We start from the raw sequence: 25,365 nt of genomic DNA on the forward strand, positions 1-25,365 counted from the left end.
ATGGAATTAACCAATAATAGCGAAAATGAGTCCGAGTTTTCATGCATAGGAGTCGGATTTTCATTATGACACCGGCATTTGACCGAACACCCATGTACAATTAAATAATTGCATCCTCTCTTTAGACTAGCAAAAAAGGTGGCGCGTATAATCTTCTGTGTATTATCTTGTAGTTGTATTATTGCTATATTGTAGCCATTATTATAGTTGGAGTCTAAAATTGATTTAGGCGCATGCATATATTTCACAATCCGAGACATTGAAAATACTAAAGCAAGTTTACTTAAACTATAACACACATATTTTTTTACCCTGTCTTAATTTTGATAAAACGTCCATTATCCTAAACGCTACGTATCTCGAGTACAGGCGAGGTAGCTTCGCCCACCTTAAAGGGGCACTAGGTCCTGAAATCCCCGAAATTTTCATGTTTTGGATTGTTTACTCATCCTATTTCAAACATGTGGTTGAAAGGAAACCAACCTAATGTCTTACCGTTCCCGAGAAAAGACGAAAACCCCCGGTTGTTTACATCGGACACGACGGAGAACGAATACGTTTTTCGTGTCGTTCTCATACAGTGTACGATATACACGTTGTGTGTCTCAGGAACAGCGGTGACCAATCACCAATGCAAAGAAATTGTGGTTTCTTCAACGTCCGCAAAAGGCGAACACTTAACGCGTACGAATGAAATCACAACTAGCATCCAAACGGCTCGAATTTATGGGGTCGCAAAAGTGGACCCCGAAATTCATTCTCGCACATATAATACAGGAATAACCCCCAAAACGCCCAGTTTTTAAAGGATAGTTGTGTGGACGTTTCTATCCCAGTTTTAAATGTTCTTTCCGGTTAACATAATCTCGTTCAAAAAGCGTTTTGTAGCCCAATTGGGCTGTTTCAGGACCTAGTGTCCCTTTAAATCAAATTGGCGGTGATCTGAATGACGTCACACGTACATATACTTTCTTTTGGCGTAATTCTTTGTCCGTTCAGTCTTGCTCGTATTGTTTTGTGAAATATTGCGATACTGTTGCTGTTCTGTCATGTTGACACCTATAAAATGTAGGATGTGTCCACCTATAGGCCAAACAAAAAAGTCTCCGGTTTCTGGTATGGAGCTTGCCCAAAAAGTGGTGCGGCGACGCGGCTATTGTTTTTTTTTTACCTGATTTTTTTGCTTCAAATCATTGAAATGTCGGCTGATGACTACAAATGGTGCCCGACTAAACTTAGTGCAAATAGATGGGAGTCCAGAGAGGCCACATAAAGCTCATTCTCGACCATAACCCAATCTAAAAACACGTTTAAATTGTGCAGCAGCAGGATTCCTGTCAAACCAGTGAGTTTGGCGGTTTTGAGACATCATCTTTCATTGAAAAAAAAAACTTTTTCATTTTGCCGACGCGCATGGCTACGGCGACGCGCGCGCATACCAGAAACCGGAGACTTTTTTTTTGGCCATAAAGAGGATTCCCCACACTGTTATTTCGGTTGTGTACCTTATGAACCTAGCAACCAGTTGTGTAAAAAAATTGAACAAGTTGTGTAATAGTTTACACAACGGGTTACTAGGTTCATATAGTACACAACCGTTTGATTTTCACACAACCGAAATAACAGTGCACGCTGTTCCTGTTGGAGTAATGTTTGTTTATTTTATACCACCACCAAATGCGTCCGCTTCTATAGTAAGGAAGTACAAAAAAGGCTGCGCCTATTATGGAAAGTGGATGGAATAATGACATTGAAATGTTGACGGATTCTCGAAATAAAAATAAGCACTTTATTCTTGGAAGAACAGGTCATGTACTTTTTAAAGGGCCCATGTAATTTTTTTTTCAATGCAAAACTTTCAAATGCACCTTTTTGTACCATTTTAATTTCTCATTTTGCCATTTTCAAGGGTATTTGGATGCCTTTTTTGGTTTTTATGCAAAACGTGAATTTTCATATTCTTAAAACAAAAGTGTGATGTCATTTTAAGAAAAGACTAAACAGGTTTGCAATGTGCCGTACGAACCTGCTAATAGTTAGGTAAAATTTTACACAACAGGTGTTGGGTAATTTTTGTTTTTTACTAATGTATGGCAAAATGTTACTTTAAAAATATGTAAATTAATTTACCTAATATCTTCGTAACTATATAGTTTGGTAAAAGTTTACTTTGCAAATCGGTAAAATAACTTATATAATATCTTGGTGAAAATACTTTTCCTGAATACTTGGTAAACATTGCTTCGTTTTTATGTAGAAAGACTAAACGTTATAATTTTTTAATACATTTTTAAAGTAAATGTTGTGTTTGCCCTGTATTTTTGTAACCGAAGTGTCCTTGATTCACTATAGTTAAATTTTCTTTGATAGAAATTTAAGGTACGTCTGTTTCAAAGATCTCTCATAGTTTCAGCACCAAAATTTGCCAGAATTTTGGTTATTTCGCTGTCATAAATCTTCTTTTCTTTGTGATTTGTTGTGTCAGTACATGACAGTAAACCAGTGAGCGTACTTTTTCCACAAATGATTTCAATATTTTGAAGATAAAAACAGCTAATTAAAACTGAACTTTGTCTTCTTTAAATGACATCATAGCAACACACCCTAAGTTGTCCGGAAAAGCATGGAAATTTGTAAATGTTAAAGAAAATGCACTTTTCATTAAAATTTGCAAAAAAACGGATGTCCAATACTTTAACATTTAAGAAGGGTAAAAAATGCACGAAATATGTTCCTCAGAAAAATTCACTTCATGGACCCCTTTAAATTTTTTTAAAATAAAGACGAGTCTGCACCACCTTGGGTGGGTTTTTTTTTTGGGGGGGGGTGTTAAAAGTTATTTTATTTGTGAATCGCTAGTATGGTTCGTATATTTCGTTAAACTGTTTTTTATTTTGTTCTTGGTGGGGGGCAGCTGTCATATTTTGTTGTGTTTAACGTAAAAGACGACGAACGCTAATTTTGGAGTTAGATTGATTACGATCGAAGTGTTTAGTGGGAAAATGGAGTAGCCTAAGCTTTTAAGTTTGTAAAATCTGATTTTATTAAAAAAAGAAAAAAGAAAAAAAAATGCTTTGCATATGTTTTTTGCTTGGGCCGTCTTCCTGGTTCCTTATATGGGTAAATAAAATGTAAATAAGCAACAAATTAATTTAGCGTGATTCATATAGCTACGAAATAACTTCAAACCCGCACGACGTACTTTTGTGAGTAGGCTATGTCACTCCAGGATACGGAATTTTTAGGCAACTCATTTTCCCGCTCTTAATTCCCTGAATACGTGTTTTGACCGTCCGGGGAAAGCTGGGCGTTTCTCGCGAAACGAGTGACACTCACAAAAGTAGACCCTAGAGAAATTATATAAATTGGACCCGAAGAGCCCTGAAAATGTAATCTGGCCGAAACAACTGCGAGCACGGTGTGGTCAATCCGAATTTGTCTTTATAGTGAGAGAAGTTTAAATAATAGTCGATAAAGCTTCTGTTTCTTTGCAAGTTCCATATTTTGCACAATCTCCATTTCAAAAATGGGTGGTTCTCGCGAAAGTTATAGGCGTTCATTTTCAAACCGTGTTTGCCAACGTCCCTGGTATATAATGCTAACTGCCGTGTCCCTGATCCTAGCGGGGCACGGGAAGCTAACTTGGGCCGTTGAATCGACGAATGCCACGGCGGACCTCGGCCAGCACGACACGGTCAGCTGCGTGATCCCGGACGACATTTACGTAGACTACGTGCTGGAGCTGAAAGATCGGGTCTCGCTGTTTTTGGACCAGTATATGGTAAGAAAAACGATGTTATTTTTACCGTCGCATTAAACTGGTTTGATTTTAGTTTTAATTTTCGCAATTTGAAAATGGGAGTTGATCCTAGTTAAGTGGTTGCTGGTCCGGGATTCGAATGCAGCCGCTGGCCAGTCAATGCAAGCCACTTCACCTCCATTTAGCTGGGCCCATCCGAGGAAGGGGGGGGGGGGGGATAATTCGTAATCGTTTCGTGCCAAGGAAATCCGAGATAAGCAGCGGTCATGCAAAAGACTTACGCCGACTCGATTTTGATTAGACCTAGATCAAGTTTTGGAGATGAAATTACTCTAAATTAAGTTAAATCAGGTGTATTGAGAAACGCCATTTGCTCTAATATGAGACCTAAAGATTTCTCTCATACACATCACCAATTTAATGACACTTAAACCTAATATATTGTTGAAATATAATTCTGTTTTCAGGAAAATTCTGATGGGTTATAGACTTTTTTTGTTAACTTACCTGGACAAATTGTTCTTTTTTTTTTACTTTCAAAGTCCCACGGCAGCCAACCTTCCGTCACCAGACCGGTTATTGCGGCATTCAGAAGACGACTGTTGGGAGAAGGCACACATGTAAGTTTACTGCAGTGCATGGCATGAAGTCAGGCTACCTGACTTATTTCAATATTACAGAGGCGTAGCAAGGTCATAATTAATGGGGGGGGGGGCGGTAAACTTTTCTTGAAAAGGGCTCTTGCACATGGGAGCACTGTTCAAAACTGACGATTATGTACAATAACGGACACTATGGTGCTTTTCAGGGCAATACATGCGCGAAATGCAAAAAAAACGGCACCCGTAACGTCCGATGGCAAAAAAAAGTACATGACTTTAAAAGAAGGGGGTGGGGCACTTGTTCAGAAAAAGGGCACTTGTTAAGTAAATATCCCCTTAACACTCCCCCCCCCCCCCCTCCCCCTCCCCCGCTGGCTACGCATATGTATTATGATAAACGGTCTGACAACCTTTGGGCTGTTTTTCATGTTGTTGTCATTGATGTTGATGTTGCTGCTGCTGCTGGCTAATTTCACGAGGCCTACACGACTCGCAGTCGATCGATATTTGTAGACATTTATTATTTTTAATCGTCGAGTCCTCGCACTCAACATTTGTCATTTCTGTCTTTCTCAACATTTGTCATTTCTGTCTTTCTCCCCAGCCGTTTGACAGACTATGGGTTTCCCTGTGCGAGATCGAGGGGTACACGGCATGGCTGGACCGGGCCAGCGCGCTGTCTTCGGCCAACGGATGGACCGAGTTGTCGGACGAAGCCGTGTTTCTCTCCAACCTCATAGATGCCATGGTAGCTCTCCTGCGCAGCGAGGTAATATTAAGTCATTCACATTTTTATTTTACTATCGATCGATTTATACCACCAACTCGATTCTGTCATTTACGAGTTCCACATTTACATTTTACTAATGCACATTCTCTTTTACACTGTTTATAGCTGCAACGCGTTGAGGCGTGCGAAAGTTTTCCCATTCCTACCCTGCCAACCGACATCCGGGACACCACGCCAGCTGACCAATCAGAGGCATCCATCTCGTGGAGCCCACTACGTGATATCGACCGCAGCCAATCATGCGCCACGCAGCTGAAGGTGAGGAACTCTTCATTAATACAATATTCATTTGTTGCAAACTTCCTGTATAGGCTACACACTCATATATGTTCAACAGACGACAGATTTTGTTTCGTGTTTTCTGACATGATACAAAGTAATATTTTCCAATGACGTCTGAAAAAGCATGGTGCGAATAAGCCAATCAGCAATTAGTTACAATTCATTGAAAACAGTCTATAGTCTGGTTCGCAGACCCAAAGATTCTGACTTTATCATAGAGACGTTGGTTTATCGTTTGATCAGGGAACCAGACTAAACAGTTTTAAGCGATCGGAATGTTGCCGGGGATATTTATTGTCAAACACTCTACCAAAGGGGAAAATAAACTCCATTTAATAATAATACTGTAGAACTATCCTCTACTTACCTACGTTCTGAAGTAGAAAAATCCCGTGTCAAATGTACTCACAGTCACTAGCAAATTCTGCAAAATAATCAGAATTGTTTGGAGTATCAAGTCCAACTCGATGTAATGAACCAACATTTTGTCCTCTCATTTATGCTGAAGTTGAGAGTCCCCCCGAGTGATGAACAGGTCCCACCGCACCGTCTGGCCTCCGTACTCGGCAGCATGATGGCGGCGGTTGCCCAACTGGACTTCGTGTTGAAGCGTTTCTTCGTCCCATAAAATATATACAGCGCAACTCACCCGAGCGCCCTCTGTTAATTGTAGAGGGACCATGGCAGGAAGAACTTCATGGTGACCACATGCGAAAAGGTTCAGAATTCACATTTCACAGGGTGCTACTTGTTTATTGAAACCCTGATGATTTCTTTTAATACTTAAACTATGACAATGGATACCGGACTTGTTCTCAGATGGGAACAGAAATTGTTTCCCAGGCCTATTACGTGCATTACAATCAATCAATTACATTTTTTTTGTGCTGATTCAGCACGTTTCACTATTATTTTCATAAAAACTTCCAATGCAGCTGTTTTTGATGTTTTGTAGAGCAATATAAGTAAATCATGTTGATTTTTCTGTAGCGTTTAATTGTGTAGACTAGTTTCCTACGTACTAACCATATCTGAATAGTAAGCCATTGATAAATGATTAGTTATATAATAAGAAATATATAAATTGAGAATATTACGTATAGTTCTTGTGCAATTACATATTTTATTTTTGAAGACTTATAACGTTCTGAACTTTTATCCAACGCACAATTAAAGACATTCCAAACATTTGAAAAAGGTTAAGGTAAAAAATACTCAGTGGAAGATGAAGAAATTACTATTTTTCGAATAAACATGTCTTATGCAGCTGTGTAATTGTTAGCATTTTATGTTAATAGAAAAACAATATACCGTATATGTTATCTGTATCGTAGTTATTACAACTTGAAGAAATTTATAGTCTATATTAAAGAAATATTTTCGTATATTTTTGTGCAGCTGATGAGTGCAACAAAATTAAAATCGAGTAAAAGTAATTGCAAGTATTGCGTATTTTACAAGACATTTATGAATTAAAGAATTTTACTACAGAAAAAAGCAAATGCGCATTGACTTAATTAAATGAATTCTTGATTATAGTATGCATATCGAGCATGCGTTCTGTCACGTGACATAATTCCGGTGAGATTGGACTGGGCGTGGCTTATGGTCAACAGGCGGCATGATTGGCTGATGGCGAGGCGGGTTTATCCATTGCAGTGGGAAGATGATTGACACCATGTACAATATAATGGCCACGTGCGTGCGAATCATGCATAATGCATAGTGTTATGTCACTGCTGTTGATGGCGTAACCCCCTATGGACCAATGAGCTGCTTGAAAGTTGAATCTATAAATGAAAGTCTAGCAGACAGTCAATGGTTGTTTCGGACTCAGGAAAATGAAGAGGTTCAAGTTTTGTTTTTCAAGCCACTGCAACAGAGGCAAATATTTCAATGTAAGTTACAGTCTGTACTCGCCTATCAAAATGTTTCCCCCTCCTCCTCCTCCCCCCCCCCCCCCCCCCCGCGCTGCCCCAGGTACGATGTCGGGATTTGGTCACGTTTTTCATGGCCCAGGGTGGGGATTTTGGTCACTCGAATTACATTGTTAACATTGGCGTACTATACTGGAAAGGCAATCACTAGTGCGCCCCACGTATGTATGTCGGGGCATGGTCGGGAATTGTCACTTAAATTTTGCCAAAGGGGTGGGGATTTTGTCACTTCAAAAGTGACAACCCCAAAATCTTGGGTGGGGCAGCCCGGGGGATGGGGGGGGGGGACATTGATAGGCGCATAAGTTACAACAAATGGGGCAATGTATTTTTATAAGGCGGGTCGCTTTCAAATTTCAGACAAATGGCTTTTTCGTTCCTCATTCTCTTGATCTGTGTCATCAGCATCTGTAAATCTTATAGTAGGAGACCTTCCGAAATCCACAATTCTGTTCGATGAACACGTCCTTAAAAGTCAGAGGTGATTTTCGAAAAGAAAACAAAAAGTTACAACAGCTCGGACGTAGGCCTCATCATCAAAACGTGTACTTTTCTATTTTTCTTAGTCCATGGGGAGGCAAAATGTACGATAATCCACAATATATGCACAGAAGCCTGCAAGGCATCCTATAGGTCGTTGGAATGATACTTTTTTTAAATTTTACAAACATTTTACAAAACTGTGTTCCACAAATCGGGATCAGCCGTTATAGTTACCATTTGAATCAGACGACGTAATCAGAAATGATTTTGCCAAATCTCCCAGTTTGATGATGCAACGACTTTCTGTATTTCGTATAAATGCGCACACACTGACTCGGTGTCCCTATAGACTTCTCATAAGCCACGTGGTTAATTTGATGAAACAGACAAAAAGTATGATTAAAAACAAGACAAAACAAAACAAACACAGAACATTTTTACGAGCAGTCGAACGGGGAAGTGAAAAACATGAGGAAATTAAAACATCTTGTTGCTGAAAAAAATAATAATTATGATCTAAAGAAGTTTCGAACGATGCTGGCATGTGCTGGTACAAAAAGATGACACCTGTACACAAGTTCCGACTTCATAACATGAACGGGAGTTCCCGACACACCATTAGCTGATCATCTCATGATGTCTTAATTATTTCCTGATGCGTTTTACGACGCCGGTTTAAGATCTTGCAGTCTTCCTCATTCTTGGGAGCAACACCGTTGCTAAGGATGAAAAGGGATGATCAGAAATGGTGCCGTATACGGGTGGGGGGCATGGGCACGTCCCCTCGACTCGAGGCGCCCCCCCCCCCTTGCCGCCCCTGCTTTAAATTTGAAGAAGGCAAAAAATAGCTTTGTTTAAATATGACCAAACCCATTATGTACCCCTCCGGAAAATGATGCCCTCTAAGTACCCCTCACATGCAAATGATGACCGGTTACCTTATTGATCAGAAAGGTTCCACTTTAGGTACAGATCAAGGCCCAATTTCATGGCTCTGCTTACCGTTATAGCGAAAAATCCCTGCTATACTGTTGCAGACAATTCCGTATTACGGCAAGCGTATTTCACGGGTTAGCGAGGAATTTTGGCTTCCTCGAAAGCATACATCCCGTAGCTAAGGATTCTGTGCTCACAGGGTAAGGCCAAAAAAAAAAATCTCCGGTTTCTGGTATGGAGCTTGCCCCAAAAGTTTTTTTTTTTTTTTTTGCTTCAAATGTCGGCTGATGACTGCAAATGGTGCCCGACTAAACTTAGTGCAAATATATGGGAGTCCAGAGAGGCCACATAAAGCTTATTCTCGATCATAACCCCATCTAAAAACACGTTAAAATTGTGCAGCAGCAGGATTCCAGTCAAACCAGTGAGTTTGGCGGTTTTGAGACATCATCTTGTATTGAAAAAAAACTTTTTCATTTTGCCGACGCGCATGGCTGCGGTGACGCGCGCTCATACCAGAAACCGGAGACTTTTTGTTTTGGCCTTAGCACAGATTTTATTTTTTTCTGCTAGCGCGGTTAGCACAGAATGGTGATCGTTAGCACGGAATTCTGTGGTTAGCAGAGCCATGAAATTCGGCCCAGGATTTAATAAAAAAGCCAAATACAGCAGTCATATCGGAGGTGCTCTTTTAACAGTGAATACACATTGTGTGTGTATCCCTGTGAAAAAAAATGTACAGAATTTCCAATACGGCTGCCATGTAAATGCTCTGGTGATTCGATTTCATTTGTTTTAGAATCATTTTGAAGACAGCGTCTAAGCGAGAAAATCTAAATAGGCCTAGATAAACTGCACACGGCAGACGAAATTGCACTATAAAAGAAAAGCTCGTTATTTCGGGGCGGTCATTTAATTTATTCACATAACATTTACGATGGTGTCCATTCAGTTTTTAGTTGCACCGGTCTGTGGGAGGAGCTGGTGCCCACGTGGTCTCCATAATTATTATAGTTTTTTGGGGTCATTCTGTTTCCTTGCTGTTTTGTTTTAACTTCTCTCTGTTTTTGTCACGATTCTGCTTTTTGTATTCTGGGCTCACGATATAAACAAGGATTTGCAAGGCCTGTTACAACATTATACACATTATCGCGAGTTAAAGGGGCGTCATTGTTTAAGTGTGCATATCCATGAGTTTCAGCAGCCAATCAGATTCTTCGTTACAAGATATACGACGAGATTACTGTGACATCCGTGCCGCGATTGGTTCAACTAATGGCTCAAAATGGCGGCAAAGAAAAACATCACGTACTCAACTCATCAGGAAATCAATGAGTTCATTAAAACCCCTATCGTTTTTCAGAGTATAACCACAAACTCCCAGTTTTTATGATCGGCCATCGAAACGATGTCTCGTTTCGTTGCTCAAGCAATTGATGTTCAAATTTCACGTGATAGAAACACCGTTCCCAGAATGTCGTATTGGTCGAAATATGAATCCATGAGGTCACTAATTTATAGAGAAGTGGTCCAAGCATTTTTTTTTTTAGAAATTGTGGCTGGGATTTACATTAGCATCGTTGAGAGATCAACCCTGCTCCCGAAATTTAAACAATGCATCGTTGGTGCATGCTTTGCTTTTGGTCAGACAAAAACTGCATGGTGTATATACGGAAGTCGGTGTGGGAATGTATTTATACGCAGTCAACACAGGCAAGGTGTAGGCCTATTTTTGTATTACATAATCTCCTTTTATTTGTTTCCAAAATTGACACAGGAAAACAATTGAGGGAAGCGAATGCAGAAGATCGAAACTAATTAAGTGGACACGGTGATTAAATTGATACCAATTTATTTCTAGTTGTGAAATACAGTCAAAAGGGCATTTCATGGACTGGTTCATTAATAGTTCATTAATAATATTGTCAGGCTATTCTATTATTATTTTCATCATCATCATCCACAGTTTTACTTGAGAGAGGGATATTTTCGGTATCTGCTTCACCTTAAACATCCGTGGGGACTGTGGCCAAGTGGATTGGGTTTGTGATTCATGATCAGGGCGTCGGAGGTTCGAATCCAGCTGCTGGCCATAATGTTCAACGGTGTTCTTGGGCGAACCACTCCACCCATATACTTGCCCCTCTCCACCCAGGAGTATAAATGGGTGCCGGCATTAGCTGGGGATTATCATGCGATGGCCTGGCATCCCATTCAGGGGGAGTAGAAATGTTCTCAGTCGTTTCATGTAAAGGAAACCGGAGATAAACGCCGGCCTGATGGGCCATATTGGCTCGTTACAGATTAACTTTACTTACTATAGACTACGGAATATCATGTACACATTTTGTATACCCCATATTAAAACCATTGTGATGAATTTGCAATCAGACCCCAAAACATGCTTACCACAGACAATTTTGCTTAGAAGAAACAAGTCTCCAGCTAATTTGCTGCTTAACCAACATCCTTCAATTTCCATTGTTTTCTAAGTACATACACAGATTTGTGAAGTAGTATTTCTGCTTCCGTTACTTTGATGAATGAAGAAGAAAAAATTGATGATGTCATTGTTCACTCCACCAATCAAAATGTGACAATCCCCTGTTATCTGAGGCCGTACCTTTTCCGTGTTCCAAAGGCAAGTCTGTGTTTCTGATTCGCCCACCTTCGTGTGGCGAAGTTCTTTTCCGGGTCCAGAGTCTGGCAATGACGATTCTTGGTGACTTCTGGTCACTGCAATCGCCTCGCCATAAAAAGGGAGTGGGCTTTAAAACAAAAACAAAAACTGTTTAAAACTGTTTGACGCGCACGAAAGTGAAAATTGGGAATATAGTTTTCGATCGTCCGCGGATTGGGACTGCTTCGCGGAAGGACTGAAAAAACAATTATCGAGACACCTTGAGAAAAGATTTTCGACTCCTATAAAAAGGGAAGAAATACTTGCCACGATACACAAGCGCCTGAGAAACATCACAAGTGACTTCGGCCGGAGAAGAATTGCAAAACAAAATCAGCTGCCGAAATTAATATAATACGGAAAAAAAATTGGCTTTCACGAGTAAGAAGTCTGAGCGTGAAGGTCGAAACTCTCCCGCCGTGGAAACCTCGCCGCTTTGACAGCACCAAGGCCTACATTTCTTTTCTGGGGAAAAAACCGCGGACCGATCACAGGTAGGATCCTTTTCCACAATTTATCCAACGAATTTTTTTTTTAGGGGTATTGACAAATTCAACTGATTTTCAAAGTCCTTTTTCATATTGTGAAGAACAGTTTCTTTCATTTTTTTTCATTGAAGGTTGACAAGAAGATTTTTGTTTTTGGTCAAAATTAAAAAAAAAAATGTTATGAAGATTATTTTGAAGATTTTCATCTTAAACAATTTAACATGCAGTGACTATTCGTCTCATTGTATTTTCTTTTATTTATTTACTGCAGAAAAAAATATCGCCAGGCCATGAATATTCTGACATGCCACCGATCTAAAACAACTATTTATAAAGGGTTTATCTTTTACCAAATGAAAATATTCAGATAGAAATTTACTGAGCTTACATGTTCTTGTAGGAATATTAAAAGAAACAGCGGTCAAAAAATATTTAAAAAAAACCCACAAATTGAGATTTAATTGTCCTGTAGTGAATTATTCATAATGTCATATGAACGATTTGGGTTGATTTGAGAAATTAAAAACTGTTTTTATTATTCTTATCACTTTCAATATTATAGTAGATCAATGCGACCTACATGTGGAACATTTTACAATCGATAATTTTTTTCAATAAAGAATGCCTTGATTTTCTATTCTAAAAAGAGGGGAATTTCCCTTTCACAACAGCTATCAATATGGCAAATCTGATTTAGAAATTTTTATTTTTCGTTCTATTTTAGCAACTTTCGAATAGCAAAAAAAATGACGAGTTTCGACAAGCAAGAGGTGGAGCGCGCTGGCATGATTTCTGTGTTGGCAGTGCTAGTTCTGATCGCGAATACGGGGTTCGTGAGCACCGCGCCGGTCAAGCCCTACCCGCGGGTGGAAACCGCCTCGGTCCGGGTCATCAGGGACACCGGCTGCACGGTGGAAGACGATTTCTACCAGGACTACATCTTGGGGCTGGGCAAAACCGTGAACGATCTCCTGAAAGATTATGAGGTAAACAATTTGTCCAATCAAAAATTGCCATGTTCATAATTTTATAAAGACAAATATCTATCATCAATTTTTCGAATGTCCTTAGCTTTTAGTTTTACTCGATCACTTTCAGTTTTATGACTGTCGCTTCTATAATTCCATTTCAGTTGCTTGAGTGCTTAATCGCGGTTGAGCATTTCTCAGCATTTATAGAGGTGATATTTCAAAAATTATCGTTGTCTTCACAACAAAGCAGAAAGGGAAAACATGTTTTCAGAAATGAAAAGAGACATTATGATCACAGTGGGTCAATAATATGAAAAATTACATTTCAAGCAATATTCCCCATCCGTCTGCGCCGCGCAAATGAAACCGGTATATGCGGTATAGATGTGCTCTGAAGTCGGTAAAGGCTTGCATGCATGTTTCTATAAACCTTCCATGTTCACTATAAACCTTTCTTTAATAGATAAAGAAAAAAAACACATGATTTTCGTTTTGGTAATTTCTTTCAAGATCCTGTACGGATCTGACGAGTCCAGGCTTCCGAGGCTTCAGACCATGCCACCGGCGATATTCGTCGGTCTCAACGACAGTAGAGGGGTGAGTTTGTACCAGGATTGTGGCCTCAGAACCGGATAAAAAGTTTCCGAGATCACAGAAACTTTGTACCAAAACAAAAAAGGATAAAATATGTAACCCAATACCCCCGTAATGAAAAAACCTAGGCTGATATCGCCTGAAAAGCTTCCTAACTTAACAGCGCGGAGTTTTGGTGTACGAAAGTGTCCGATTACAATATGGATCAATCGGAATTGTTTGAAATGGTACAAAAATGTCATTTTGGTCATCATGGTTCTTGATACTGAATTTATTTCATAAAAGTATTTAAGAATTATAATCCAAAATATATTTTTTAGGAACTCCTCAAAGAACATTCTGTAGAACATTAAAACTGTTTGGGGCTTTTTTCTGAGTATAGCTAAACTGACGAAGTTCACGACATTATAGGAGAAAACTATGGGTTTCGTTATACTACAGCCTAAGTCAGTGATCAACATGATATTTTTCTTTCGTATACAACAATTCGTTGCGTGTATTTCGTTAATTTCAGATTTTGGAACAGCTTTGGACTTCGATCTGCGAAGTGGAGAGCTACATCCCGTGGTTGGAGCAGGCACGCGCCGAAGAACCCGCCGTGTCGGACAGCGTGTTGTTCCTGCAGCGACTCGCTAACGCCTCGGTCACCGGACTGCGTAATCATGTAGGTCCAACAATTTCTTTTCGTTCTTTCGTTTTAAGCAAAATTGCTTCCAAGTAATGTTACACTTATGTATTACTCTGAAAATAGGCTATGAAGAACAAAATATTGAGTATACTTCAAGTAAAAGTATTAAGTTTCAGTACTGTGAATATAGGGTCTACACAATAATTGTACATCGATAAAATAAAAAAGGCTGGAAAAGTAAAAAAGAAAAAAAAAAGAAGAAAAAAAAAAAGAAGCTAGTTTCCTTTCACCCGATAAATGGTATGAAATCGACCTGATTTCTTAGTTCATTTGAGTAATATTGAGCCGACTTTTGGGAATAATTTGCCCCCAAATTTCAGCAAGAAGTTGAGTCAAATTTGGCCAATTTGGATGAAGAAAATCGTTTCAATTTGTTGGGGACAAACTGGAGACAATTTTTTTCATGCATATCGAACATCTTAAACGTTCGGTCATAATGTTCCAGCTTTCTTATTAAAAACTCTACCCGATAAAAAGACACCTCAGTTTATTGTTATTCTAAAGTTCCCTTGATGCCAGTAATTCTTAGCCTAATTCTCTAAAATAAAATGTTTGTCTCGAATTGAGTTCAAATCTCAAAACCTGACTTTTCTTACCAACAACAAGTATGTAATAGTCTGACTTTTTAAAAACTCGATTCCAGCTTGTCGACTTCCAATCCTGCGACGTCGCTCCTCATTCTACGCCGCCGAGCGCGTCCGACCCACCGCCAACGGGCGCCACCACCCCCGGTACCACCGCCACCGGCACCACGACTGGAGGCGGTACGTCGCCCGAGCTGACAACGGTGGAATCGGTCGACATGTCCATGCCATGCGCGCTGCAGTTACAGGTGGGTCTCATTGTGGTTGCATGAATTCCCGTAGACGCCAGTGATAGATTTCCCCACTTAAAACAGAATTGGGGAAAATTCACAACTCTTAGGGGTATTCAAGACACACATCAAATCAAAGCTTGATTTACCCTTTTCATTTTCTGCTCAATTTTTGGGAGTTAAGGAATGACGTTGGGTGATTTTCCCTCCAAAGTTGATCACCGCTATAAAAAATCTTTGAAACCCATCGCCATTCTGAAAAACAAAAAATATCCTTCCACTCCATAGCAAAGTACAAGGAATTCTGGTCAATTACGTCCAAAACTTCTAAGAAATAAATGTTCGAAGACCGGTTTATCTCCAGTGCTACAAACCCTCAAGTTCAAAGGCTACAAAACTCTCTGTTAGGAGAGAAATTGACTGTTCGAATTTCTACATTTCCTTTCACTTTTCGCCATTTTGGACATGAGAATTTTAGTTAAGTGTTTATAAATTTGATTCTATTTTTAAAAGTTTTGTGTAATATTTAAAATTAGTGTTTGAAGCTAACGATAAAAACCCAACACATTCGTGACACGTTGCAGATTGCGAAAATGAAAAAAAAACCAGAATGAATAACACGGAAAAAAACATTATCAATTACAGTTTACTTCCAACGATTTTTGTGGGATACAGTTACATTTTGCATGTTTGATGTAATTCTCACATTTTTTCCTAAAATCACAGCTCCTTCGGCCACAGCCACAGCAAAGTGCGGAGCCCTACGGTCTGCCTGCGATCTTGGATGGTATGTTGGCGGCAGTTGCCAGACTGGACGCTATCGTGAAGAGGGACTTTAGTTAAACGGCATAACTTATACTTGCTATTACATTTTGTAAAAATAATTTATTAATCTCTATAAAGTTTATAAATATCCCTGCAACCATTAAGTGGCCAATTTGAGGCTGTGATGAGATTGAAAGTAAGGCATTTTAATTGATCACGATTGAGCATTGCAAATTAGGGACTTCCTATTAGTGGTAAAAATATAGAAATGATCTCATGGCTATAATAATAAGCAATATAAAGCTGATATACATAATGTTTATCGACTATTATAGATTGACACTAAAGCACCCGATTGATCGACAAAATACAACAGTGCCATGAATATACAGACCTATCTCAAATCTAAAAATGATTTGTTTCTCTTAAAGTAGCCTACATGTACATGTACTATCTCCACTTATATGCAATGTTTATGTACTACTTAATGCAATAATTATGTATAGCAATATGGCAATACGAGATTTTGTATGTAGAGATTGTATGGTGTTTTTAATGAAACAAATCAACAGATATTAAATTACCATAATTACTTATGTTATCATGACTATAGATTGAATATTGGAACACTATATATCTGTGCACTAGTATGAAGGGAGGGACTACACATAACATGTTACAATGGAACAATAATTATGTGCAAAAAATGGTTCGCTGCTATTATCCAAGACTAAACACAACATTACTATAGCTGATGATAGTGTATAAAGTTTTACTTGCAAATATTCTGAAAGATGTGCTCCCAATGCTGTTTTGGATGTTTCACCTCGAAGAAATATACTTATTTTTTTCAATAGCTATTTTCCAGCAATATGCAAGGTAATTCATTTTTGAATTAGACATCGAACGAAACATAGATCCATCGACGTTAAGTTATTGAATTTTTTTTTTTTTTTACAAAATTCGAATTATTGGCTTTCAGACCAATAATTCGGCTCTAAAACAGGCGGGTTCATTTTGTGCGAAAAAATGACAGCCATTTTTCTGAGTGTTGCAGACGCTCAAAATAAAGTATATTTTTCGTTGAAACAAAACACACAAATTGAAAATTCGTCAGAAGAACAAAGAAAACAAATATTTTTTTTAGAGCACCGGGTCTGCACCTTTAACCTGCATTATTAAAATGTATTATGAGTAGTTATCTTAAGTGAAAAGAAAAAAAAACATATTGAGAGTGCTTGAATGTAATAAATTTAATAGAGGCAAAAGAGAATGTATGATTTATCTGCCCATGTTATTGTTTTTGTGAAGTTGCTTTAGTTTATAATGGTTTGAGTGAGAACAGACAACAAATCGAAGGTATCGCTGAAATTAATTTTTTTCAGCTTTAGCAGTCATTAGAGAAAAAGACCTCGAAATAGCTGCAGTTCATGCATATGCTTCCTTCTTTTGTGTCGCGCGGAATAACTCTAATTTGCAGGGGGGGGGGCGGGAAGGAATCAAACTTTAGAAGACAGAAGACTCCATCTCTGAAATGTACAAAATTAGACAGATATGCAGAATGGTTTTTACCCAATAAAAGTGCCCACAATAATGACTCTGAGACAATCCAACATTACCAGATTCTACATCACAAAACCAATAGGTCTGGCAATAGTGCAATTCCCTCTCTGACAAAACTTCTGAACCTGCAGATTTCTTAACCAGCAATAATACATTTTATAGATCCCTTTTGCGTGTTTTTTTTTTTTTTTTTTTTTTTAGATATGTGTTCTGATTTCTCTCAATAATTGTGAAGTTCTTACATACGTTTAATTCCAAATGTTACTTGCGTATAATTTTCGATTGAAGTTTATGTAACAACCATGCAATTCAGCTTTCAGCTGCAAATTGGTCTAATAAATGTGAATATAATATGAATATGAATATTTATGAGCTCTGGCGCACAAACTTAAAAATTTGTGGAATGCACCCTTTACTTTTCCCGAGTCAGTCATCTTGAAGTTTAAACGTGGCGAACCCCAAAATATGGGGTTTTTTTTGTTATTTTTTGTTTTAGCAATGTGAAAATAAAGGAATAAAGAAGTTGTGATAGAAGCAAACTATCGATGAGTCTTGTTGACTTCTAAAGAATCGTTCGGAATTACAAACAATTTTAAAAATCTTTTTGGAGTTAGCAGATTCAAAATGCACACAACATTTTTAAAAAACGAGACGAGCTCTGCAACAATAATAAAAAAAAGTCGGGCACCTTCTCGGCGAAGAGTGTGCAATGTACTGAATACTTTTGAGGTACACGATCTAAATGGTCATCTTACATGAAGGAGGCGCTTAACGTGATTAACCTTTAAACAAGGTCCAAGGATAGCAGTGCCTGATGACTACCAATGTTTACTGTTTTGCTTCAAGTTCATCAAAAGGTGCTCCATCAGGGACGAACACGGGTCACGTCTGGGGTAGATACAAGAGGTGTGCGCCCACGAAAAAAGGTCTCCCAGCCGCATGCACTTCCGTAGACCCCGTGAATCGGTCGCCCAACAACGGGGGAAACACCCACCGTTTTTGGTCAAAACCCAGCTATTTACAGATTCCACGTTCTGGGCTGCACTTTTAATGATGATGATTTGGGTACAGACAATGCAATTTTAATAGGCTTTTTGTCCTCGGCCTCCGAAGGCAGACGACAACATCAAGCTACTAGTAAACAAGTTTTCAAAGCCATTGTTATTATTATTTTTTTTTAACGATAGCACACGAATCGTTTATTTCTCAGGTTTAGTATGAGCAATCAATCAAGGACTTGACAGTATAAAGTAGATATTGAAACAGTTCAACAACGGTAATAAAATGAGTAAGAATTAGTCAACCTGAGATGCAATGACTCCAAAAAAATAGCCGTATTTGACTAGAAACCAGCCAAATCTGACCAGCTATTCATGGTGAGCTGGGTGCAACTGAAAATCAGTCAATCTGACTAGATTTTTCCAGTCAGTATTATTGACTAGAAAAACAGTTATGCAAATACTAAAATTGGAGTCAAATCCAACTTCTTTTTCTAGTTATATTTTGAAACTTTGCATGTTTAACTAAAACTCCCAGTCAATTTTCATTAACTAAGGAAACCAGTCAATATTTTGACTAAGTTGTTTTTAGAGTCTACCCGTGCAATTTGTAGAGTAATACGCTCCGACTAGGAGACTTTTTAATCTTTTCTAGCATCGCAAAAAGGCATTCACTTTTGAATTAGACTTCTAAAGAATAGGACAAAAAAGCTTTTACTTTATTGAATGATTTACTTTACAAATTTGTATTATTGAGGATTGCACATCTCGTAAAAAGTAAATCATACAAGTTAAACATTCGGTAGTAGACATGTACATTGTGTCCTCAATTTATTACCAATTCAAATCCCATTTCAACATGTGGTCCATACTGATCACTAGGAGGACTCGGCGGGTATATGCTGATATGAGACGACGGGGCGAATTGTAATGGCCTTCAAGTTGAAGGAAGAGTAGCCAGGCAATGATTTCAGGCAACCAGGATGCAATGAGGTAAAGTAGCTGTGCTGGTTATTGTATATTCCAAGAGCTTGGAACAGTAATAAAATTATTGAACACACAATGAACAGGTGCTTACATAATCGCAATGCTTAGCTCCACATTAATGAAAATGCATGATCTATTCAGATTAGCCGTGACATAATTCTGGTAAAATAAATTTTGGCCATCCTTATCTATTTCTGAGAAAAATTGACTTTGATAAAAAAAAAAAACGCGGTTTTTTTTAACTCATTCTGTACAGAGACAAATTTTAGGTGTATTTTGAGGTCTACTTCTCCCAATGAATTATGAACATGAAATCAACGCTTTCACTTACCCGGTGAAGGAAAAAAAAGATGTCCACGGTATGATGTTTAACAATTAAAGTTGAGAAAGTTATGTTGGTCCAGTGTTGTTATGGATGGGATATTATTGTTATTATTATCGATCACCAGGACGGAGGTTAACTGTTTCCGCCGGTTTTTATTTTCGTCGTTTTGCGGAGGAGCGATGCAAAGGACGGAAGTTCCGGAAAAGGTATACCCTATAATAAGACAAAGTAAAACACAAGTAAAAGCCCACCAACCCATCGACCTAGGAATCCTGGAAAAGCCCTTACGTGTGGTTCCAGGCATTCAGCATAGCAACTCTTCCGCCGAATCTAAAAATAGGAGTTGAACCCAAAATCGGAAGACTGGGCTCCAACCACTGTTACCTTGACCGCATATCCCGCTGCCAACAATGTATTTTAGCTCCCCAACAGCTTTTTAATAGCTTCCCCTACAAAATAGGCCTAGATTATCAGTTAACTCTATCAGCCATCCAGAAACATATCCCACCCACTAAACAAAGCGACAAAACCTTAACAAGGCAGGACAAACCTCGCAAAGCTGGTCACAAAGCGCACGAAATTCTATTCAATTGATTGGGAGTGGCTATTCACCTGATGATGGTGATTACTGGGTGTAATCCTATACAACAGCACTACCCGGTTCTCTTGTGGGGAGTGTGGCCTAGTGGAGGTCTGTGACTCATGATCAGAGGGTAGGGGTTCGAATCCAGCTGCTGGTCATATGTTGTGTCCTTGGGAAAGCCACTTTGCCCCACTTGCCTCTCTCCACCCAGGAGTATAAATGGGTAAAGGCATTAGCTGGGGAGTAACCTGCGATGGACTAACATCCCATCCATGAGGTGGAGTAGAAATATTCACATTCATGCTACTGAAACCGGAGACAAACGCCGGCCTGGTGGCTCATGACCTCTTTTCCCCTCCCCCTTTTTACGGGGGTGAGGGAGGGGCACATGCCCCCAGCGGAGGTCCGTGTCCCCCCACCCCGGTGCCCCCTCCCATTTGAAATCATGAATTGCACTCAAACAATGTATACGTTACCTTCAGTGCCCCCTTAACAAATTGTTGCACCCCGGGTGCCCCCGAGAAGTTTAACCCTAGTTACGCCCCTGAACTGAACCCGGCTCTCTTCAACAGTCACCAACCAGGCTTAGTCACAAGTGACATTAAGTCAGTGATTCATTCAGTATGGTCATGTACAAGATGACAAAGAGGACTATTAGGTTGTTTATCTCTCTTTAAACCATTGCTATGACGTCACACTATTGTTAAAAGTGTGGATTAGGATCTATGAATCTCTTACACTGGTCACGAAGTGTGGATTCGGATCGACGAATCTTTAGTAAAGTGTGGATTCATAATTATGAATCCACACTTTCTCGTGTATTCTCCTTAACGTAGGCCTAACCAGAGTAAAGGACACCCCGCGACGCGGATACAAGCAAAAACAAATCATTTTGGCTTCAATCACAAAGAGACTATTCGATTCACAGATCAAAAGATTCTGGCTATTATTTCTTGACGAATACAAGTCGTCAAGGGGGGCGGGGAGAAAGAGCGGCGTCAGGTCAGGGAACCAGACTAAACCACAATAACACGCCATAATACTTTGTCCAATGGGCTGAGCGATATCTTTGCAGGCCCAATTGGAATCAAGGCTCGAAGGAAGTGCCCGACAATATTGAAGGACGAGCATGTTGGAAGGAAGTGACACGTTCAAGTCAGTGATTCAATGAAATGATGCTATAATCGGGGTAATTAGGCCATCCAAAGATGAGAGGTGTTGTTTTTAAAACAGGAAATAGTTAATTAGTTCCAAAATAGTAAATTAGCTGCTAGGTGGGCTGGAACTTAATTTGTGTTTGAAGGATCTGACTGGAGTCAGTCTCAAGGTGATTTCTATAATGTGCGGGTTGGAGTGAAAAGTGGTGGGAGACCAGACCAAACAAACTTAAAAAAATAAATATTCATCAATAAGATCGGAAGGGGGGGGGGGCCAACGGGCCATATTGATTTTACAAGATTCTTCCAACTAAGAAAATATTCGCAACAATAAAAAGCTCATTCTTCCCCAAATTTTGAGCAGGGGAGTGGTGTAAGATAGGGGGGGGGGGGGGGGGGTGGGTGGGTAATGTGAGCATTGGGGGGGGGGGGGGGGGGGGTAATGTGAGCATTTGGGCCTGCGGGGGGGGGGGGGTGTCCCACCCCATGGTTACGCCATCTCATGACATGCTGACAGGCATGCAGTCATGGGCGTCGAGAGGGGGGACAAGCAAAAAAAAAAAGGGAGAAAAAAAGAGCCGCGAAACCATATTGTTGTTAATTTAATGGGTTGGGGGAAATGTCAGTGCCCACCCTCGAAAAAATTATCAATCGGGAAAATGCTGGAAAATATAGGGATTTTTTTGGGAAAAAAATTGGCTTTGCCATGCCCCCTTTAGAAAAAAATCCTGGCGACGCCCATGCATGCGGTATGGTTTGTCAAATTGTAGTAAAGTAAGTCGAAATTTTAAAGCCACTTTCGGAACCTGACGAACCACCTATGGTCGAAAACACGCAGTGAAACATAATAAACCACTGCAATGATTTTGAGTATCTCAGTATACATAGTCTGATTTTTTAAATTATAACTTCGAAAATACTATTTATAGGTCAGTTGTACATTACGGGAAAAAAATATAAGTCCACCGCGACACGAAAACCAAATCCTTGTTTATGTTTCGAATAAAATGAAAGAACGTTCACCATTCAGTTGCTTAAGTAAAAACAACAACTGAATGGTCAAAGACCACAAAATACCAAGTATTCGGCTAAAACAAGGGTCATTAAAGTGCTAGCGAGTTTCATTTGTTTCCTCGAGCCTTTTCTGTGAATTCAGATTTCACATGAGTAATATTTTCATTTCGAAGGGATGTTAAAAAAGGGAAGGATATTAGGGCCTATGCAAACCAAGAAGGAACAGTTAGTACGTAGGGAAATACAAACAATATTTATTTTGGCATAGGGCCTACAATACAATTTGTTCGAGAAATGAAAACAATGCACGGAATTTACCAACAAAAAGATTACAAACAAGTTACGAATATTCCAAAACTACGAGATTCAATCTATATAAGATGAATCCACACAAAATCAAAACAGGACTACGAATAAAGGAACACACTTTAAAAGGAAATGTTCCTTTTTGTTTCCTGCTAATGTACATAAAGATCGCGCGTTGTTGGTGTATTTAACAGTTTCCACCGCTTGAGGGCGTGATTTTCGTGCACTTAATTCCCAACTCGGGAAAAATGTGCAGTGCCCAGAAAGTGCTACAGATCACTGGATAGGACAAAAAGTATAAAATAAACACATTGCAATTTGACCCCACACCTACCTTGTGTCCAGGGCAAGGGTCTACTTCATTTCAGCCCAACACCAAATACAGGGGAAAAAATGTTGCACCCTTACGCCACTTCCGCGATTGTGTACAAAGTCTATAGAGAGTCAAGATTTTTTCCTAACAAAATTGGAAATATTTCTCAGTCCCAGATTGATGTCTTATCATTATTTTTTGCAATGAATGACCTTCACTGAGATGATATATGAAGGAAAAAAGTGGCGTCAGGTTGCAATATTCTTTCCAAATATAGAACCAATGTTACAGCCCTCACTGGCATGGGTCTGCAACTTAAATATTCCCGCCAACATTTGAACACACGTGAACAACACGATAGGCGATAGTAATGCTTCAGGGGCCTGTTTCCACCAGAAAAGAAATCCAATTTCACGTTACTGGATTTACAGCATTAAAATTGGTGATGTCGAAATGCATTTTTGAGGGGAAATAGACTTACCGGCATAACGAAGATGTTGATATCACGACGACGAATCGACTCGACGACGACGAGACACTATACACAACACGAAAATAAAGATGGCGATCATACCGAACTTCAACCCTGTTTGAAAGCATGTCGTTGATTGGCCTACAACAGAAACATTTCTTAACCCAATCTCTGATTGGTTGAGAGTGGCAGAGCGGGGGAGTAGAACTTAAATATGTAAATAAACTATTGTCATCCGATACAATAATTTCTATATAAGGGCACGCCACATGCCCGGTATGCAAATATTGTGTCTTGGCCAATCCCGGCCAACCCCAGACATTCCTGTCGACTTTCGACCAATCAGAACCACTCGTTCACTTGTCCATCAAACATCAACAGTTGTGTTAGTCCGCGGGCTAAGAAAAATAGGACCCTTTTTTCCTGATAAAAATGGTTTATGATAGTTTCATTTTTAGCATGAGGTGCTCTATCTTTGTCAAAAAATTATGTCACACACAAAAAGAAAAACAACTCATGAAGCTACGTAGATGTAAAAGATTGGGGGGGGGGCAAACTGTTTGTATGTGCGGAGGGATAAAAAAGTGATTGGGATTTCTGAACCGCAGTACGCTTCGTGACATGTCGTCTGACTTTCGCCCACTCTGCTGGCATTTCAAGATGGAAGCCGCACCTTTAGAACTTGTAAGTATTTTGTGTTAGTATTCCTTTCTTTTTCAGCGATAAATTATTTCCGAAGTTGACGCATATTGAGCATAGTGGCGCTATTAATAATCCTAGGTAACCCAGGAGAACTTTTAAGCTGTCGTCGTGATTTCGTTTTGCTCTGTTAAGTAATTTCATGGCAATATTGGAGACGAAATACAGGGCAACATGAGAAGCGCAATGACATTGACACACTTGGTGATTTTCAGCTTGACTTGTCGTGCTCTGTCGTATAGAATTCAACCGAGTATTAAGCTTTTTTTCTACGTCGACTAACCTTTGAACTTATTATAGGAGACCGAGTTTGGCGAGTCCACCATTATAGGGGCGCATAAGAATGCAGGCCTGGCCTATTCATAAACCTCCAAGAGCTAAGACGGGGACATTTACAGGTAGGCCTACAGGGAACAGGTAATTAAGTCACTGTTGCTTTATCACTTATTAGCGTAGAAAGAGAAAAAGGATAGTTTTACATGTAAGTCTATTGGATAAGAAAAACCTGAAATTTTATCAGCCATTGGGAAAATCAGAAGAGTGAGATGGCTGAGGAAATTAAATAAAAAAACACCATTCGTCAAGAATTTTCAAGAAAAAAGGTGAAATGCAGTAAGAACATTTTGGTAAAACTCGTAGGCCTAGATGAACTTCATGGAGACAGATGTACTTTTACACAAGACCCATGCCATGAGGCAGTTATTCTAGAAGAGAGGTATTTAATAATTAAAGACGATGACGACGACTGTTTAGAATCATGATTAAGATCAGGGATCAGAAATCTAAGGTCAAGGGTCAGAGATCTGAGTATCCTGAATGCGACCTAAGATGAGAATCCCACAAGATCAATATCATGAATTTGTAGCTTTAAAAAAGAACCCAGAAACTAAATCAGCCATGACGTATTCATGAAGTAGGAATACAATTGATGTAAGTTAGATAAGGTATGCACATGTTTATTAAAATAATAAGATATGCATATGTTTAATGTTGTAAGCATGTTTTTCTGCCACAGAAAGACCTAGGCATGTATTGATGGATAACCTTATGTTAATGACGTAAGCATGACGTAGGCGACAGCACTGACGTCGACTGATGTCATGATGAAGATCAAGGTCAAGATCATGATCCTCTGATCAGCGCACACGATGAGACAGT

The 25,365-nt window shown here is 39.3% G+C and overlaps 1 protein-coding gene and 1 long non-coding RNA gene across 3 annotated transcripts; one reads left to right on the forward strand and one right to left on the reverse strand.

Annotated features, from left to right (window-relative positions):
* The first annotated feature begins 1,538 nt into the window (after nt 1-1,538).
* Nucleotides 1,539-6,889, forward strand: LOC119720124. 2 transcript variants are annotated; one of them, XM_038189678.1, is made up of 5 exons: nt 1,539-3,781; nt 4,303-4,380; nt 4,967-5,131; nt 5,258-5,410; nt 5,943-6,889. In XM_038189678.1, exons 1-5 carry the CDS (start codon nt 3,527-3,529, stop codon nt 6,060-6,062), a joined length of 771 nt encoding a protein of 256 aa, XP_038045606.1. In that variant the 5' UTR covers nt 1,539-3,526; the 3' UTR covers nt 6,063-6,889. The 2 variants fall into 2 exon arrangements, with proteins under 2 accessions (XP_038045606.1, XP_038045604.1); XM_038189676.1 differs by lacking the exon at nt 5,943-6,889 and having other exon boundaries at nt 5,258-5,781.
* Nucleotides 4,274-23,602, reverse strand: LOC119720125. Its single transcript, XR_005270067.1, has 3 exons — nt 23,518-23,602; nt 5,802-5,858; nt 4,274-4,359 (listed from the first exon to the last, which is right to left on the reverse strand). It is a non-coding gene; the product is annotated as an uncharacterized LOC119720125 (long non-coding RNA).
* Nucleotides 23,603-25,365: the final 1,763 nt, after the last annotated feature.

This window comes from Patiria miniata, unplaced genomic scaffold (assembly GCF_015706575.1).
Source record: "Patiria miniata isolate m_02_andy unplaced genomic scaffold, ASM1570657v1 HiC_scaffold_9, whole genome shotgun sequence".
NCBI classification, from domain to species: Eukaryota; Metazoa; Echinodermata; class Asteroidea; order Valvatida; family Asterinidae; genus Patiria; species Patiria miniata.